Source organism: Xiphophorus maculatus, chromosome 15 (genome assembly GCF_002775205.1).
Source record: "Xiphophorus maculatus strain JP 163 A chromosome 15, X_maculatus-5.0-male, whole genome shotgun sequence".
Classification (NCBI taxonomy): Eukaryota; Metazoa; Chordata; class Actinopteri; order Cyprinodontiformes; family Poeciliidae; genus Xiphophorus; species Xiphophorus maculatus.
The window spans coordinates 13,565,314-13,584,626 of NC_036457.1; the positions used below are offsets into that span (position 1 = coordinate 13,565,314).

General features: G+C 37.6%; 1 protein-coding gene across 1 annotated transcript in view; it reads right to left on the reverse strand.

Moving 5' to 3' along the window:
• nbas (neuroblastoma amplified sequence) overlaps positions 1–19,313 on the reverse strand; it is a 163,040-nt gene that overhangs the window by 43,944 nt on the left and 99,783 nt on the right. Inside the window, exons 43-47 of the mRNA XM_014469212.2 lie at positions 17,985–18,095; positions 13,443–13,693; positions 7,788–8,128; positions 5,985–6,215; positions 2,459–2,661 (exon numbers count right to left, since the gene is read on the reverse strand). Coding sequence (XP_014324698.1) covers positions 2,459–2,661; positions 5,985–6,215; positions 7,788–8,128; positions 13,443–13,693; positions 17,985–18,095 — 1,137 coding nt within the window. The remainder of the gene's footprint in view (positions 1–2,458; positions 2,662–5,984; positions 6,216–7,787; positions 8,129–13,442; positions 13,694–17,984; positions 18,096–19,313) is intronic.

Here is a 19,313-nt window from a genome sequence, read left to right on the forward strand (position 1 = left end):
ATCAAAATTCTAAGTTAAAACAATGCAGGATCATAAAAAGTTTTTTGGTAAAGTCAAGGCACAACAAGCACTTGCTTGAGACAATTTTTAAAAAACCCACTGTTTTTAAAAATGAACCAGAAAAAATGTTAATAAATCTGCGGAAGAGGAAACCTCATAGGCTCTATAAGTTTTGTTAATTTACATGATCTTTTGAATTCTCACTTCCAATAAGTTGTAAATTAAATTGATTTAAAAACACAAACTAGCAATTTGAAAGAGAAATTGGGACATCATTAGTGTTTCTGTTTTTGTGGTTCTGACATCTGCCTCTTTTCCCGTGTTGTTCTTTGCATGTATCCATGCAAAGACTCGTGTCTTGGCATATATAAACCACAAAATACACAAATGTTCTTCCACAAATGAAGGAGATGAGACAGCATTTTCTCTTTAGCATTTTCCCACTTAGATGTTTCTCCTTGGAAAACACACATGCAGACACCAACACAAACAGAGTGGTTATGACAGATACAAAAGACAGCCATTAGCGTTAGACTCGGCTCTGCCTGCTGCACCAGACCAGAAAGCTTTTTGGGGGAGCCAAAAACCAGACTGGCTCATTCATAACTGCCAAACATTCAGGACAGTCCTACAACAATAAGTAAAGGCAAATTTCTGAAAGCCATAAACACGACAAAGAAAATCTACCTCTAATTACATATAACGAAGCTCTGTGTAAGCATACATACAACCAACAAGCAGATATATAAAAGTTGTGGATGAAATCCAGAAGAGAATATCTACACGAGGGTGCATTAGTTATCGGAAGACAATGAATCAGAGAAAAAGCACAAAAACACATGCAAGTGTGTTCATTACAAGTAGTGAATGCACGTCTGCATGAATACAAATGAGAATCGGCAGATGTGCACGATCATCTTCTGCTGGTGTATAAATGCAGGTGCCATTAATCTGCACCATGCACCATTGAGCAGCCATAAAAAGCAGGAAATGAGGCAGGACAATAATCAAGGGGATTGGTGCTCATATATCAAGCAATCAAACGGCCAGATTATATCTGGCTCCGTCGGTAAAACTAAAGAGGTCCACAAGGCTGAAAGGGCAACAAGAATGAGTAGAACTTCCTTCCTTCCTTCCTTCATATTAATAACCCAGAACCTCCTCAATTCTCTGTTTTTCACCAAGCTCAGTAATGACTGTATAAAGTTTTTGCACGCTGAGTCACACAATATCCACGTATTTGGCATGGCTTTTAAATCTAGCAGCTCCACAGGCATGTCAGCACGAATCATCTCTCCGTTCCTTTCGAGTGCTCAGAGCTGAACTCCCACAGGCAGCTTCTGTACATTCAGGCTTCTCTTTTGACAGTATTCTTCCCAACAACATGCTGAGCCCGGAGTGGACCGATATACTGAATATTTTCTGATAAGTGCCAAGAAAGATCAGGTTGTGGGAGTTGTGTTAAGGTGCCCTGATCCTAAGCCTCTTTTTTATTCATATATAATTTTAAGACATATTTTGTATCATTCTTTTGATTGTATAATCTTGTGAGACAGTATGTATAAAAATACAGTAAAGGGATGATGATATTGTTAAGCATGCATTTGTACAAAATGTAATAATGATAATAATTTAAAAAAAAATACAGACAAGAAAACTACAAGACACAATTTTCTTCCAGCAAGAAAAAAAAAACTCTGAAAAATAATTTTGGCTACATGTAGATTTCTGTAACAATTAAGAAACCTAATTATGTGGTCTATTTTTACATTAAGATACCAGATTTAGCTAAAAGAAACAAAAAAAACATCTTAACTCAAAAATTCAATTAAGTTTGCATTTTTAGCCAGCAAAGACTCATCCGTAGCATTCTGTTTGTGGTGAAATAAGAAAAATGTTAAGCTTTGTTAATTAAAAGTTTCTTACCGTATTATAAAAAAGAACTAGTGTGTGAAATGTGTTTTGAGTGAGGCTGTCAGGGAATTAAATTGCATCTTTATACAGCATCTAATTTTAGGTTGAATTCTACTTACAGTGTTTATACAGCAATGAAGCAAGGAACTTTCAGGCTTTCAAAACAAAGCTTTTAAGAGTTTTCCATGGCAACAGGTCAACATACTGAATCAGTAAGTTAGCTATGTCCTCACACAGGAGTGAGATACTATTTGTTCACCTATGTTCTCTTGCAAACTTCTGTAAATGTGTATAACAAAATGCATGCGTTTTTATTTTAATGTACAGTTTTGATTCCTGACTTGAGTTCCTTGTGCTCTGACAACTATATTCATATTCATATTTTTACAATTTATAGACAACTACTACTCAGTGGTAGTTGTTATTGTGTCTTGTCTCTATGCTGTAACTGCGAAGTAATTTCCCTGCTGGGATGAATAAAGTACTTCTATTCTATACAGGTGTGAGAGAAACTGAGAAACAGAGAGAAAGTGAGTGATCTTACCTAAGTGCTGCCACGACCCTCTGCACAGCCTCCTGAAGCACAGTTTTGACAGACAGGTCGAGCGGTCCAACAGCTACAGACAGAAGCTCTTTAATCTGCTCCAGAGGATGTCCGTCAGTTGCCATTGTGACTGCTAATTCGCAAATTTTTGACCTTTCAGACCGCGACAAATCATAAAGCTGACTGTAGCGCTGTCGCTGTTCCTAAAGTAGAGAGAGATAAACAAAACCAAAAGGAGTCTGTTGAATGGTAACATTTTATTGAACTGCATTATGGGTATTTTAAAATTCCCATAATGCAGTGAACTACATTAATTAAAATGTGGCTAAAGAAAAGATGTTTTCGTCTATACATTACAGACCTTTAGATGTACATTTGTAGGAGTTAGACTTTTGTCATAGTGAATCCCAAACCTCTTTAAATTTAAATGTCTTAACTTTAACACTTATACCTGCAAAATATGTGTGTTTCTTGCAGATATAAACCAAATCATTTCTTCTAATGTAGAGATGCTGGTATAAAAGACGTACACTTAGCAACCCAGTATGCACTTTGATCATGACACGAGTACGTTTTTCTTTTTTTAAAACAAATATGGGTCTTTTTGTATTACCGAGACAATATTAAGGACTTGATACTGATATCTTATTATTATTCCTTCTGTTGAAATGAGACAGTGATCATTTATATGAGATACTTAATTATAATATTATATCCATCAGCGGTGTGCCAGCTAAAGGCTGAGGAGTGCCTGATTGGATAACATTTTATATGCAGCAGTTTCACTGTGGTCCCTCATGTTCCTGGCAATATAGTCTGAGGCTGAGCGCCTGATGAAAAAATACAGCGATTTTGGTAATACGCCAATTATGTGCAATGGACATGATGATGAGTGAATGTGCTATAACATTAAGCTTTCAATTCATCAGTCCTTGCTCCAGCTCTGAGAGGAATGGAAATTACGGAGCAGGATTGAACTTTTCTGTAAAATAACGCAGAGAACAGACTTTGATTGGGATGTTTATTCTGGAGAGCAATTTATAACCTTTCTCAATGTTCGCAGCACTTTGCCAGTTTACAGAAACAATCTCCAGTGTGGATTATTGTGATTTTATTTGATAAACTTGTACAAAGTGCATCATAAATGTAATGTTCAACATTATGGCTTCATGAATGAAATCTGAATAGTGTGGGATGCATTTATTTTCCAAGTCCACAACTCTATCCTTGAATCGTCAGCTTACTTCTCTGGTGTTCATAGTGCTGTCTGTTCATAAATATTCCCTTACAAAATCTCTGAGTCCTTCATGGAATAATTGCATTTATACAGAGATTAAATTAAACACAGTCAGACCATGTTTACTATTTAAAGCTGTGTCCTAAACGCAGTTGGTGGAACAGAATTTTACTTAAGGACATCAGAGGGGTTCAATAGAAATACACATCACACATCTCAGATTATTTGTAAATATCTTTAGATTAATATACCATTATCCTTACACTTTACAATCAAACATTGTTCTGTTTTGATCTATATGCATAAAAACAGTTCAAGCAGTTTAAATACTTTTGCAAGGCAGTATGTATGAAATCCAGAGCACGCAATTTGTTCTCCTAATGCCAGGTCAGTGCACCTGTTGTTGCAGTGGATCATGTCCTTTTGATAAATGAACTCTTTATAGCCGAAATAACCCATAGAGCTCCTTATATCCATCTTTCTCTGCCTATCTGGCCTTTCCCACTCCTTAATATGCTTTTTATCCTCTAAGGATGCAATCGCTTCACCCACTAAAAGAGGTGAAGTTTCATTAAAGAGGATAACTTGTCTGATAACGTGTTCTGCACACACGCACCTGTGACTCTTCCTGAACGCTCTGCCTTGTAATGCTTGTACCTTCGCCTCCATTATGGAGGATTTGTGCTCTTAAACACAGATAAATTGGGGGCTAAATATCACCAACTTACATGCTGTGGTGGTCAAGCCGGTTCTCAGTGCAGCCTCATGGTCGCATAGCAACACCTCACTCACCAAATCATAACGGTCCGTTTCTCCGGCCAAGCATTCATTTAGTGTTTACACATGTGCATGGGCACAGTGAGGCGACAGCGGGGTTAAGTCAGAGTGACTTTATTTAATGAGCTACAGCATGGTGCATGTGCCTTGTATATGTCCATATGGAGGGGCTCATTTTAAACAGCAGACAGTAGATTTACATTAATATACCCTTGACCGGCCTCTGTGAGCCTTGGAAGAGTTTAGCAGAGCAGAACCAACCAAAATATGCAACCACATATACAGAATAAACACTCGCAAACACCATCTGGAGGTCGAACTAAAGGCCATCTCATGGTAGGGAAATGAGAAATGCCGGCGTGTATGTGCGTGTGTGTGTGTGTGTTAGAATATCAAAAACAAATACTCAAAAAACTCGAAGTCTGGTTAACATGCCTGTTGCTTCCATCCATTGTATGTGCTGGTATGCCAATAATTGGCATACCAGCACATAATAAAATAAACTGAATGTATTACAGGTGAGTAACTTCGCAGAGGTAACCCATACCAATGCAAAGGGCAGGGCTGCCTGAACATAACTGGCTTAAATGTAGAGTTTATTTGCCTTGTACTTTCAGTTTTTTTGCCCTTTATCAGTAAATAAACTGGCTCTTGACATATGTTTTTTTTTTTTTTCTTTCTGAACCTAAGTGTTTATGAGGGAGGACACCCAAACTTTTTAGTGCTACTTTTGTTTGCAGACTTAGATTTGAATATTCCACCCATTTCTGGCACTGTTGCCATAGTGAGCGATGAGCTAGTCTTACAAAAGACTAAAGAAAGTGAGCTTGATGCTAAAGCTTCATAGGATGTGTTTAATTTTTCACATGATTGATTTTAGACTTTTAAAAAGATTTCTGTGGGACTAGTGGACATTTATTCTACAGTTTGCAGAAAGACAAAACAGGTAAACAAGGGGAAAGTTATGGAAGAAAGTCCCCAAGGCTGGGTTTGGGAGTGTATGGGATACATAATCCACCAGTACCTGATATCAAAATAAGAATTTTAAGAATTCTTATTCTTGAAATAATAATTTTTCTTATTCTAAGTTTAACACACCTTTTTTTAGCTTGTCAAAGGATAAAATAAAAATCCTCTACTTATTTAACAACTAATAATTTCTGTGTTTCAATCCATTTTGGCTGAAACAATTACTGTATCTGCATCTTATTGAAACCAAATAAAAATTTAAAAATAATATTTTTCTGTTGAAACATAAAACAATATTAAAGAGTCTTTAGAAATGCTATTCTTGGTACTTTTAAGAAATATTTTATTACAATACTGTTACGATGCTTTTTTTGCAGAAATACAAATTTAAAAAAAATCTGCATAATGTATTTAAGGAGACATATTTCTTTTGAAACCTTTTATTTTTTCATAAGTTGATATTTTTGACACAGTGTTGCATAAAGAGAAATTCTCATCCTGAAAGAAAAAAAACATAGCTGAACTGTGGCAGATGTGTCCTACCTGCTGGCTGTCTTTGAGTGACAGGACGAAGGCATGACTCAGAGTGTCCAGGTGGGCCTCGGATTGCTGCAGGTGTGCTAGAGCCTCGTCAGAAGTCATTCCTGTTGGGTCTGTACCGTCATGCTCTCCACTATTATCAATTCCTTTCTTCCTGTTCCTGTTCTTTTCGGCCAGCTGGCGCAGGGCTTTGGAGGCTCGCTTTATCACCTCCAACCTTGCTTGGACGCTCAGCTGGACGGGGAATAGAGGACATGGAAGGTCAAGGAACGAAGGATGGGGAGACGTGATAAGAAAAGCAAATGAGTGGGGAAGATTGAGGTCAAATTGGGCAAAGAGAGGGAGGAGAGGATTGACAGGTGATATTTATTAATTCAAAACATAACATGCTGAAGGCATGGAATCGATCTCGATGAAAATAATATCAGGAACCTGAAGTGTAAATGCATGGGAGAAGCAGGTTAGAGAGAGAAATGTGTGTAAGAGACATCATAGAAGTCAGGCTAATGTGATTGATTTTATTCAGTGTGAACAGGTTAACTATTCATGCAGGGAGGAGAGGGCCTTTGGCTGAAGGTTTTACCCTCTTACATGAAAGTAGACAGCCGTTGACATGTTCTGAACACACAATCAAACCGAGGTGGATACACCAACATTATCTGGCTTCATAGCTGCCACTTCTCATTCAAGCATAATAGATATTTTGAAGACATCAGATTTTTTCTCCACCAGCACAAGATGGTCTTTCAGACTGAATCACCTGGTCGGATCAGTCTGTATTAAACTGTAAATTCAGGTATGACACTAAAAAGGTTTATCTAAAATCAATAGTGAGGAAGAGAGGTTGCCAATGCTGGGAGTTTCTCTTTATAAAATTTGTCCAGTGGGTAGAATGACAAACCTCAGTTACCCATCTCACCTCTTAGCTTTGTCAGAAATTGATCGGGCTTCTTTGTAGAGAGCAAAGTAGCACTTAAAGGTCAGCTGTAGTCCTGATAGTGAGAGGGGTTTGGATTTTTCCTGGATGGGCTCAAAATGACGGGAAGAAAAGGAATAGAAAAGCGATGTGTTTCTGAGAGGTAATCTGCATGTTAAAGACCAGAGGGAAAACTGTGCCTGATGGGAATTGGGGTTTAATTGGCTCTGAAGTAGAGAGGGATCAATTAAACCTCAGATTTGCAGGGAAAGAGACGGGACATAATGGAAAAACGGGGGGGAAAAAAGCAAAGGTCTGAAGAGGAAACTGGTAGGGTGCAGGGAAGAAAAAAAAGACACAGTGGGCTACTATTGATAAGGTGCACTGAGGCCCTTTAATTCTACCGCAGGATAATTTCTCACAGAGTTGTAATTATGTGTCTGACATTTCTAGGGAAATTTCATAATTTCTTTTATAAATCAGGGCTAGTATGAGTTTTGAGGCTTCAGAGTTTGGATGTGAACAGAATTCCTCATCTGAAATTAGCATGAGGGCTTTTGACAACTCAAAATGAAGCTGGAGGCACAGGTGAAGATCAGCTAAACAATTTAGAGTCAGGAGGGAAAAACATGACAGGTTGATGTAGTGACTAAAACTCCCCACAATCCTTCCTCCTGCACAATATGTGTCCTGTCTGGGTGGCGGTCAGGATCCACTGGCCGCAAATGCAACAGTTACAAATGTGTATGCCCAGCTATCAAATCCAGTCTGATGCTTTTACAGATAGAGAAAAAAGTTTGTTCTACACTACACTCTGATGTGCTGCTTTTTCATCCTTTCTGTTTGGCAAATATTGATTCATATGAATAAGATGGCAAAATGCTGCTTACATTTTTGGCTGCGTCAGGAGAGAAAGTGATACTGTCCAGGAAGCGGATGGCATCTGTGGGGACTAGTTTGTCCAGGTACTTGGCACAGGTGTTGTAAGCATGCAGGTAATCCTGATCACTGCGTGGGGGTCGTTTCAGCAGCTGTGGATCTCCTTTCCAAAACAATTTCTGCAGCCATAGTGCGTGAACTGCGCTGGCGGAGACCGTTGCCTTGCCGCCTCCGGGTAAAGGCAGCCGATTGGAGAGTTTAGAGATGGACTGAACATTCTGACTGGTCAGGACTGGCTGTAATGTGGCCAGTGGATCAGAGGACTCATCAGTCAGCTTTTTGTAGTTTACACCTGCAAAACAAAAACAAAAACACAGTGAAGTATATTTTACATTATAAAACTTGCTTGCCTTTCCCCATCCAACAACTCTTTGACTTAGGTTTGATTTTTTAATATGCATGTAATATAAGTTGTCATATATTAACATGTTTAATATTTGACACAATTATACTTTGTATATTTTGTTGAATATCAAAGCAGTCTTACATCAAATGTTAGCAATAATTCAAAAGAAAATCCAATGGTGAACATATAAAATGGTCTCATTTGTAAACAAAAAAATGTTTGTCAAATACTAAACACTTAATAAATGGGTTATGAGAAACCCATTTGAAAAGTGACAAAATATGATTAATTTAATTAAGTTTGCACCATATTTTGTAAATGTAGATGGTTTGGGGGATTGATTCATTTCTTTATCAGAGAGTACATTTTTGCTACATTTTAAGGTTAGTTCTAAGTCATTTTAAGACCTTGCAAAGATAATGTATGCAATGCAAATTGTATTAGATCTCAATGGGACACCCTGCATAAATATAGGGTAAATAAAAATACACGGACAGAGAGTACACTTACTTTTATAAATAAAATTGGGCAATTTAAAACATTGGTTTGTTGTTATCAAAAGCAAAAAAATAGGTAAATTATGTCTCAAGCCTTTATTGCCATTTTTAAAAAATAAAAACTTACTTTTCCTCTGCAGTTCCAGAAGCAATGTGACTTATTGATCAGAAGCAGTCTATCTGCAGCTGTAAAACTCTCTCCCACTTGATATGTTTGAAATTTTTGCAAAAATCCTTCCTCCGGTATGTTTAGCTAAATCTTGTTGCTTAACTCAGAAGAGGTTTTTCTTTGCCATCTTTTACCTCGACCATGTCTCTGGTCACTTGACACCTCGCACTGCTAGAAAGACCATGTAGGCGGAGGTACTTATAGAGGCTGTCACTGAAGGATAATGGGTTCTACCTTGCTTACTGTTAAACTTTTTTTCTTTTTCCTGTTAATTTCTACATTTCCCCCCTTCATGACCATTTTTATGAATGGAGTGTTAAAGCTGTCAAATAATTTTTTTTTTTTTTTAATGTACGACCTCTTATTGTATGCTAATGTTCATTCTGGGCTCCATTTAAAAAGGGGAATGAAGCTGCTTAATTACTATGCACACCTTGGATAAGGTGTTAATCTGTTAAACCACAACCCTCCTTGAATATGAATGCATTTTACTTGAAACAATGGAAATTCAATTAACATTCAGTTTACTATGCTGTATAGCTGGAAGAAAGAGCAAAAGTATACAAATGAGTTCAAAATCTCTGGTTTCATAACTGTATTTGCTGAGTAGATAAAGTAGTTTCAACATTTCATTGCACAGTAGGTGCAGGTTTACGTGGTGTTAATTCATGTGGTGTGAACAGTCGATGTGCTTATAAACCATATGAGAAAAGCTTACATAAAAATAATGTTTAAGAAGCTATCGCACATCCAAAATACATAAATGCCTATCTGGATAATAAAGACAGTTGCGTGTTGAAGCAGTGCTGCCTGATCATGCACAAGTACATATGCAGCATGGCTCGAGCATGTTTGTCTCTGTATTTACGGGAACGGGCCGTTGAAATGTTTGAGGTCTCCTGTGCCATCAGACAGACACATTACAGTGGCAACACCGCTGCCTGTCTGGATGTTAAATATTTAATGCTCTCCTGTCTGAGGAGAGCGCTTCATCACGTGGCTCAGAATGCTCCATTCTGCTTCAGAGATGAAAAATAAAATATAAAAAATATATATATTGGTAAAAAATAAAAATCAAGGACATATAAAAATTCACAAAAAACAGAACACCAAACACTTTTATATTACCTCTACACAGAACACCTAAACCGCAGATAAGAGTGACATGCACTTACACATGTCCACACATTCTCACTGTCTGTCTCTGCTCAATGCACCTTTTCTCTGCTTCTGTTTCAGTCTCCTGCGTACTGGATATTATCATCTTCCTTCCTACACACCACTCAGACAATCAGCTGATACACCATCTGATGACGGTATAAAGATTTAATGCACACTGCCTGACTCTGAAGCCAGGAACTAAATCAGCAGACACAAGTGTGTGGAATCATTTTCATGTTTGAACACGCATTTGTGTCTAATTTCCGCTGCTGACCTGACGTGAAGTTGGAGAATCTGGTGGTAGTCCTGTATCCTCATTATAGAACCTACTTTTTGCAGTTAAATATTTCTAGCAGCAAAGCAGTCCCACATCATGATGCTGCCCCTACAATGCTTGAAACTTTATACAGCATACCAAAGTAAAAAACATACTTAATTATGGGTAAAAAGCTGAATATTTGCATTTTAAACCTTATGACTTGGTTTTCAGGCCTCCTACATGAATTCTCAAAATATTTGTTAGAATATTTTGGCCCATACCTCCTTACCAAACTCCTATAACTCCTTGAGTTGAGGTTAGCATAAATGATTATCCAACCAAAACTTTGTATGCGCTGATGTGGTTTCCAATGTGACTTATGAATCATTTTGAGTGAGTATGTGTCAAAGTTTGATCATGTTAACAGAAAGTTAGTGGCCCTGGAGACAACTTGTGTGACAATTTCACCCACACAGTGTGAATTTGTAGGTTGCACTAAAGTCGTATGTGAGGAAGTTGGAAAGAGATTCAGGGAATGCAAACTTCTATGTGTTAATGTCACAAAATCAGCTGAGGTACAAGTAGCCTGCATGAATTTGGATGCTCTAGATTTTTTTGAGGTTTTTGAGTGTGGTAATGTGCATCTGTTGGAGTTCATGCGCCAGCATCTGCAAAACCGATCAATTAGTAAATCCCTCCCCTGAACGGAGTGTGTAAAATTGCAGCTTACCTCCTGTATCAAGGTACAGCTCTGACTAGCAAGTGTGTGTGAGGTACAAAGCTTTGAAAAACTTTGAGGGCTTGGGGATTCAAATCACTGCAAAGTAGTTATGTTTTGAAACAATTTCTGGGCTAACAAAAAAGTTTTAGGACTTGGAGCAAAACTGCAGCTTCTGTAGTGGGAACCATCTACCTGTTTTGTCATTTCTTGTCCCTTTGAACTGTTGGCTTATTTTTTTAAATTAAAAGATCCTTCAGACCCTCCCGAGGTCATATGGCTCTAAATTTTTGATGAAGACAGGAGATCAGGAGGTGATGTTATGTTGAAGAAAATTCAAGGTGAAGTTTCTTTTTTCCTAGCAGGAGCAGCTCCCAAAGTTTAAGTACTTTACTTCTAGAGCAAAGGAAGTAAAATATGTACATACTACTGTCAGTGTAGCTAAATATGTTCCTGGTCCAGATATATCTATCTATATATTGATAGATCGATATAGAGAGAGAGAGAGAGAGAGAGAGAGAGAGAGAGAGAGAGAGAGAGAGAGAGAGAGAGAGAGAGAGAGAGAGAGAGAGAGAGAGAGAGAGATTGTTTGCTGGTTTGTTGGTCCTTAGCAAAACATAATCTATCAAAATAGGGTATTTATCAGCTTTTGATCCCATGTGCTGAAAAACAACATATTCCATATAATTTATATTTATAAAGAATCAATTAAGACACCATCGAAAAGACATCAGTGGAAAATTAAATAGACCCTTTGGGATAACTTGTGGAAGAACTTGTTTTCCCTGTGCATCACCCTCTCACATTGTTACAGAAGAATATTGGCCTCTCTCTGATTCGAATTACCATGAATTAAGTTATTCATTCATGCACAGCAAATCCACCAGATAATAATAAATATTTCTCCATCCTTATTCTTTTATTGGGATGATAGTTAACTATCACTCCAAAAACATTTACAGATGTAGGTTATGTGAGGACACTGGTGTCCCTTGTGAAAGTTATGAGGTTAAGGTTCTGAATAAATCCTGGAGTCTTCAAGAATAGCTATACCTACAAAATTTATAGAATCCATTTTTGAAATGCATCTAGAAAACAATGCCTAAAAGCTTTTTCTTTTAACAAACTCCAAAAATCAAGCACTCCATTTAACATCTGAACAACGCAGCTGATGAGACTAAAGATTCTGATGCAAGTCTTTAATTAACTTGTAATGCAATTCTTTAGAAAAGAATACTTTAAGGGAACAAGAGCAAAGCAAGAACAGAAAGAAGTGACATTATGCACAGCAAACCTACTGTATACCTAATATATTGTGCATTAGGCAATACCAGATATCGCAACCTATGTAAATCACACTTAGATTTCTGTCACTTCAGTAAAGTATGCCTCTGAATCCATCTGGAAAATGTAACAACACTTGTGTTTTGCTTTCATATTGGTTGATTTGCTTCCCCTGCATTGAGCCTACACCTTAAGTGAAGATTTTGCTTGTTTATTATCCAAGACTTAAAGTCTATCTCTCGGGCGAGTGTGTTTTTGCTTTGTTCATGTTTTAAACAGAGACATGTGTCACTGTTAAAAATTGTGGCACTTCCATAAGCAGAAGGAGGAAGCGAGGCGTGAAAACACAAGATGACACCCAGCTGACCTTTACTGAACTCCCAAAAGAGCTGACAACGTTTTCACCCTTACAAAACTGGGATCAGGTACTGAAGAGCTGGGAGGGCGATGTCTGGTCTCAACGTCCTTTGAGATCAATGCTCACTTCAACGGTGTCACTGCAGGCTCCCAGGGTGTCAGTTATTTGACTAATAATACAAACGTGGGTCGGTGTCTCTTTCAGTTACAGGCAAATGATTGCATTCGGTTTCAGCACTGCAGGAAAGTGTTTCATGAACCAATCGGGAAGAAATAAAAGGGACAGAATAAGATCAAGGAGGAGATAAAAGATAATGCATGTAACCTCTCACTGTAAATTTGTCATCGGGGATGTTTAATATTTTCTTCACAGTGAAATATGTGTTGTTTTTTTTTATCCTCACAATTTAGGGGTGGAAAATCTCCCATAAATCCTTCATTTAAAATGTATTTCACTGGTATTCACAAGATAGAATGTATTTGTTAATGCCTAGAATTTATGAATGCTGCTGCTCTAATATTTGTCTGAACAGTTTTTGTTTAAATCATTCAAAATTTAATACTGATAAAATATCCAAACTTCCCATCAATTCTGAGGAGCTTCCCAAGCCTACTGAGGAGGAGTATCCCCCACAGCATGTTGCTACCAGCATGATGTTTCATGGTGGAAAAAGTATGTTCAGGGTTATATATCCACCAAAATCCACTGAAGTCTATGATTGTAAATTAAGAAAACATGAAAAAGTCAAAAGAAGAATATATATAGTTCACCAGCACATCATCAAATAGAAACAAAAAAACCTCCCAAAACATACCTTTGGCAACAGTACGAAGGTTCTTCAGCAGTTTGACATGAGAGTCTGGTTTTATGATGGTGGTCACATAAGGCTCACAGCCTGCAGCGTCTATTAAGGTGTAGTAGTAGAGAAGGCGGCCCAGGTCACTTCCCTCCACAGTGGGCAGAACATATTTGGTCATGTGGCTGTAAAAGGCCTCCGGGTCGCTTTTCAAAGTGTCAAACAGTTTGAGGGAGTTACTCCGACTTTCGATTTCTTCAGTGGAAAGACTTGAAGTGGGGGAGAAAAAGCAGGGGGCAAATAAATCAGCTGAGAATCAAATCAATACAGCACAAATGCATTTGGAACCAGATATTAAAATACACAGTATAAAAATACACATAAGTTTTCCCTCACTGAGTTTAAATAAATCTAAAATTATCCAGATAGGATTATAAAAATTATGTCTGTTTGCTCAATGCCAGATTATCAATAGAGAATCTTGTTTCCTTTAAATTCATAAGTGTAATTACATTAAGCTTACTAAGTTCTTCAACAATTTAGGAAGACTGATGGCCACAAGTCTTCACAAGCATCACCGATTTATTTGGAGGAAAAAGATGGACACTTGAAATCCTGAGAACACCATCCCAACATATTGGGATGGCAGTATCATATTTTGTGAGTGCTTTGCTGCAGGAGTGACTGGTGCACTTTACAAAACAGATGAAGACAGAATGCTATGTGGCAAACTAAGACACTGTGGAAGAATATCCAAGTCACACTGGCCATTCTACCAAATATCAAGGAAATGAATCTATGAATCTTCTTAAAAATAGATCTATAAATAATTATCCTAAACATTTTGGCATTTAGCAAATATAAATAGTTGTTTAATAGTTAGCTAGTTCACCTAATTTCTTTTTTTAGACATTTTAGATATTTAAAAATCTGTTAAACAAATAGGAGTATTTGCGTGCAGTCTCAAAGCCAAAGATTTGTTCAGTAAGGCGACAAGTAAGCAAGACTGGTTGAGAACTGTTTAAACACAGTAGGAAAAGAAAAAAAAAGTAGCATAGAATAATATGACTTAATCAGTAGTCATAAGTGAACCAGCAGGAGTGGATGTTGTGTTTTACAAAGTTATAAAAAATAATAATAGAGCCCTAAAAAAAACTAGGATATTTATCACAGCTGACAATCCTAAGAATTTGAACTGATCAAACTTAAACAAAGAGGAGGAATGAAAACAAAATTGAAAGTATATAGGAAGAAAGTCAAGTCGAGGACATATTGAACATTCAGATGGTGGCAAAAATCTGACGAGAAGCCGTTTCATCGACTTGATTAATCTGAGTACAATCTGAGTTTGTGTAGCCATAGAGCAAAAAGTCAACTGCAGCAAGTGGTCCAAAGAATGAGAACCAAACTAAAATGAAGAGAAGCAGAACAGCACAAAGAAATGGAGAAAACCCCCCAGAGAAATGCAATTAAAGTCAAACAAGAAGCGCTACAAAGATTAAAAAGGCAAGGGCAATGTAAAGCTACTCGCTGGTGGTCTCCGAGGGGCTCTGAGCAATCTGCGGCTGTCTGGGAGCGTGTTCGTAAGAGTGGAGTTCTGTTTATCTGTCAGAACAAGACAACATCAAAGTGGACAACGCTTCCCCTGGGCTCTCCGTCGCACTTAGCTGGGAGGCTTCTGCTAATGAAAAAATTAAATAGAGAGCAACAGCGGATGCAGCCGCTGACAATAGGCTCAATAATGTAAATAACTCTAATCATGTTCACCACAGGAGCTCTAATATGGCTGCAATCATCTGAGCTAATACAAAGGGAAGCACACTCAGCTTAGCTAGTGTTCTGTCTCTCTCACACAGACAGGCACCCAATCAGGGTTATTTTATTAGTTATTCATAATACCTCTAAAGAGAATGAGGACTATACGAATTGAAACCTCCTTTTAGTGAGATGAGAGGCTATGAGCTTTGATAAAAAAAAAAAAAACTTTTGTTAAGTTGGGAGCATTTCTTCTATTTTTCTCTGTGGTTTTTAACATCTCTGTGGTGAACATATTTCTCTCTGATAGCTTCATTACTAGTCTCCGCCACGCTGGCTTGGCTGCTGCCGCCGCTTCCTTGTTGGTTGCTCTCTAAGGACGCAATAGAATTTCCCCACTCTATCTTTGTGGTACTCATGTGGCTGTAATATCAGTTGCTTGTTATTACAATCTTCTCTTGTTTGTTTCAAAAGCCAGGCCAGAACAAGGAGCCAATTTAATCTGATTTGATCTCTGCGCCGCTCTTCGCAGTCCTCGTCTCCCAGCTCGTCCCAGGCCCATATTAACATGTTTGCTTCAGATGTGATGCATGAGATAACAAACAAAAAGAGATTGCTAATGTTCCCAAATTTTGAGGCATATTCAATTGAAGAGCCAATCAGACAGTACAGATTAAACTGTAGGGAGGCTTTCGAAGAGAAGTGATAGCTATCCAGCACAGCATTGTTCAAAGAGATGCTATCTGAGTCTAGAATGCTTGTAACTTTCTGCAAAGTAGGGGAGGTTGTACTGTAATGCTGTTGGAAAAATCCAGAAAACATTTTTTTTCCATAATACATAGAATATGTTAATGATGTCAAACTGCATCCAGCTATAAGATTCTCAGCAAAATGAGAAGCAGTATTGAGTAAATGCAGGCCTGGGAGATTCCCTCTTTCATCAACACAACCAAACACACACCCACTGTCCAATGGACACCGTTCTGATAAAAAACACAGTAACTTTGGAGAATGCAAATAAACAGAAACAGCGGACAGGCAAATGTGATGTTATGTGCAGCAGGAGAAAATGAAGAGCCCTATGTGTAAAGGATTCAGGTGCTTTGCTAGAATGATCAGACCTGTCAAACTTTATTCTATAAATATGGTCTATACTCTGGAAAAACAGCCACAAACAGCTCTGGATAGCTCAATAGGTCGACCAGGCGTATTATATGAAGAGAGTTTAGTCCTCAGTGCAGTTGTCCTGGGTTTGATTCCTGGTCTCTGGCCATTTGTTGCTCGTCTTCCCTTTCTCTCTTCTTTCTTATTCCTTATTCCTTGTCAAACTACTGTTCATGAAAGGCCACTAGTGCCAAAAAAACTTTAAAAATAAAACCAAACCAAACCTGACTGTGCCAGAAAAAAAAGAATGTGTCAGAGCAATTTTTGTTTCAAGGACCCAGCCAATTGTTATTTTGAAGACTGAGAGTGATTTGAAATCTGGCAAGAAAAAGCTTGCTGTTCTACTGAAAGGGCCAGAGTTGACCAAAATTCTGGACTGTGAATTCAACTTCAATTCAATCAACTGTGAATTGTAGCAGCTCCTAAACAAGGCAAATGAGTGAAATGCAAAAAATGTATTTCCCATCAGGGATCAATATAAGTCAAATCTCCATTTTGCACTCCCGCTTCGGCCTATATACGTCTTTCCCCTTTAAATTCTCCCGACTGCACTATTTATACCGTTTCCTTCCTCCATCCATCCGTTAAATCAATAGGCATACTGCAGATGCTTCTACTCGAGATTATAGCATGAATATCCTTCACAGATTTGTCATGATCTTGAGGTTTTGGTGGAAACACACACACATAAAGCAGCTGTGAAAAGGGTTTAGGAAGGTGCATGTTGTAATTTATTGTTAAGCGGAGTCCATAAAGCATTTCCCTATATCAGAATGTGACAAGTGGGAATTTATCACAGATGCACACACGTTTGCCTCCAAATACGAGCAACCCTCAAACTCTGCTGAAAAGGCATTCTGTAGAAACAAGAAAAGCTGCAGTGCTACCCCAATAAACTAGATATGAATTGAGGGAGCAGATAAATTATGTAAATAGTTTCTGACACACATACTGTCATAAATCCAAATTCACTCATTATCTAGACGTTTCATTTACACTTGGATAAAATGCTATCTTTAATGTACCCATGCTCTCTAAGAATGAGTTAAGTTCACATTTGGGTTCACATTTTTCAAAATTTAAAAACAAATTGGTTATCTGGAAATTCAATGTTATTTAAGTAGTCCTAAATATTCTGGTCGGTTTTTTATGATAATATTGCGGAGAATTGCTGTAAACCTACAAACTAATGATGCCCTGATCAGTGATTTTTGATTTCAGTCAATTATTTTATCTTTTAGGATAATGCATTAGTGAGAAAATGTTCTTCTCTGATAAAGCTATTGGTTCTGAATCACATAGAAAGCAAAATTATCCCCATTTATGCATCGTTTGTTCCTAACCTTTGGGATTTTTATAAAACTCAAAGTGCATGTTGTTGGCTGATGCATTTATAGACCAAATAGGGTTAAAGATTCTTGATTTTGATGAATGTAATGAACACAGGCTGAAAACAAAAAGAAAAGTCTTCAATTTCTTTAGTATTTGACCTTCTAAACAACCATCAGAGCAGGTCAATTAGACAATTCTAATCTCTGGATGGTTATTTTGTGCATATCTACTACAATAAAACACCAAAGGAAGGAAAAAAATGTAAGAAAAACACAAGGAGCTAGGGTGATCATGTATGTGTGCATGTACCTGCTTTCTGTAAAGAGGAACTCGAGGTGGGTCATGTAGACCTCCCACAGAGGGACGGAGTAACGCTTTGCCAGGGATAAAGCAATCCTGTACACATCGTCATCCAGTGTCCTAGCACAAACATGGAAGAGGAGAACAGACATGGCAATAATCAGATTTTATCCTGTTAAAGCAGAGAGGTCAATTTCTTTTAATTTCTTGTATTATATATATGTTGCAGAAATGTTTCAAACTAGGTTAACCCCCGGGACATCTTTAATATGATTTTGCTCTATTTACCTTCATGTTGTAAAATGGTACACTTTATAAAACTATTATGGAAATTCTATTTCTTTCACTGTCATTGCATTAAATCTTTTCTATAGTTTTATGCCTGTTTAGTCCAAAAAAGGCCGAATCTTTCTGAAGAAGGAAAACACACAATATGCAGTATTTTGCAAAAATAAACTACAGAGTGGAAGTTTTTTTTTTTTTTATGTGGGTGTTTCAGCCTTGACCAGGTCAAAACTAAATCACAACACTGATTTGTATGCAGTATTTCTTTTTTTTTCTTTTTTTTTTGGAATAATAAGAGTTGAAACCAAAAACAAACACTATTTATTTTTGTGACCTAAAATGGTACACTTTTAAAAGTCCAACAAAAATTTAATATTTAAATTTATTTTTCACTTTTTTCTTCTTTAATTCTTTTCTAGAGCTCCAGACCTACCCAGAGATATCCAGAGAGGTTTCCATATTTTTAAAAAAGGTTCTATGTTTTTGTGCCTGTTTTGTCATTTGATTTTTTTGTCCAAAAAAACTGATTTTTGAAGGGGAAAACCCAAAATATATAGTACTTTCAATAGATAGATACCAAAGCTGCTCCTCCTCAAATCATTCCATGTATTTACTGATTATGAAACACAAGATGTCTTCATGGACAGAAAGCCAAATGCAGTCAAAATGCTTCTGATTCTGGCAAGTGAGAAGTAATCTGCTCCTGGAGTTAAGATATGAGAAGAAATGTATGACAGAGCCTTTTCAAGTGTGGAAGACCACCAGTTTTTCTCTTTTTTATCTCCATGGAGATTTCTCATCACTCGTTGGCTCCACCTCTTCCTCTTGGCTGCAAGGTTCCTCCTTTGCCAAGCAGAAATTCCTCTGCCAGTTCCTCTTGCCCCTCATCTGAATTATGACTTTTGCTTAAATTCTCATCACTAAGCCTCTCTTCATCACCATCAGAATTGCAGACTGCTGAAACCATCACTAAGGAATCAGTTATATACCAATGGCTGTCTCCTGGAGAAATTACCAGCTGGCTAGCTGGCTATCAACTAGCCAACCCTGCAA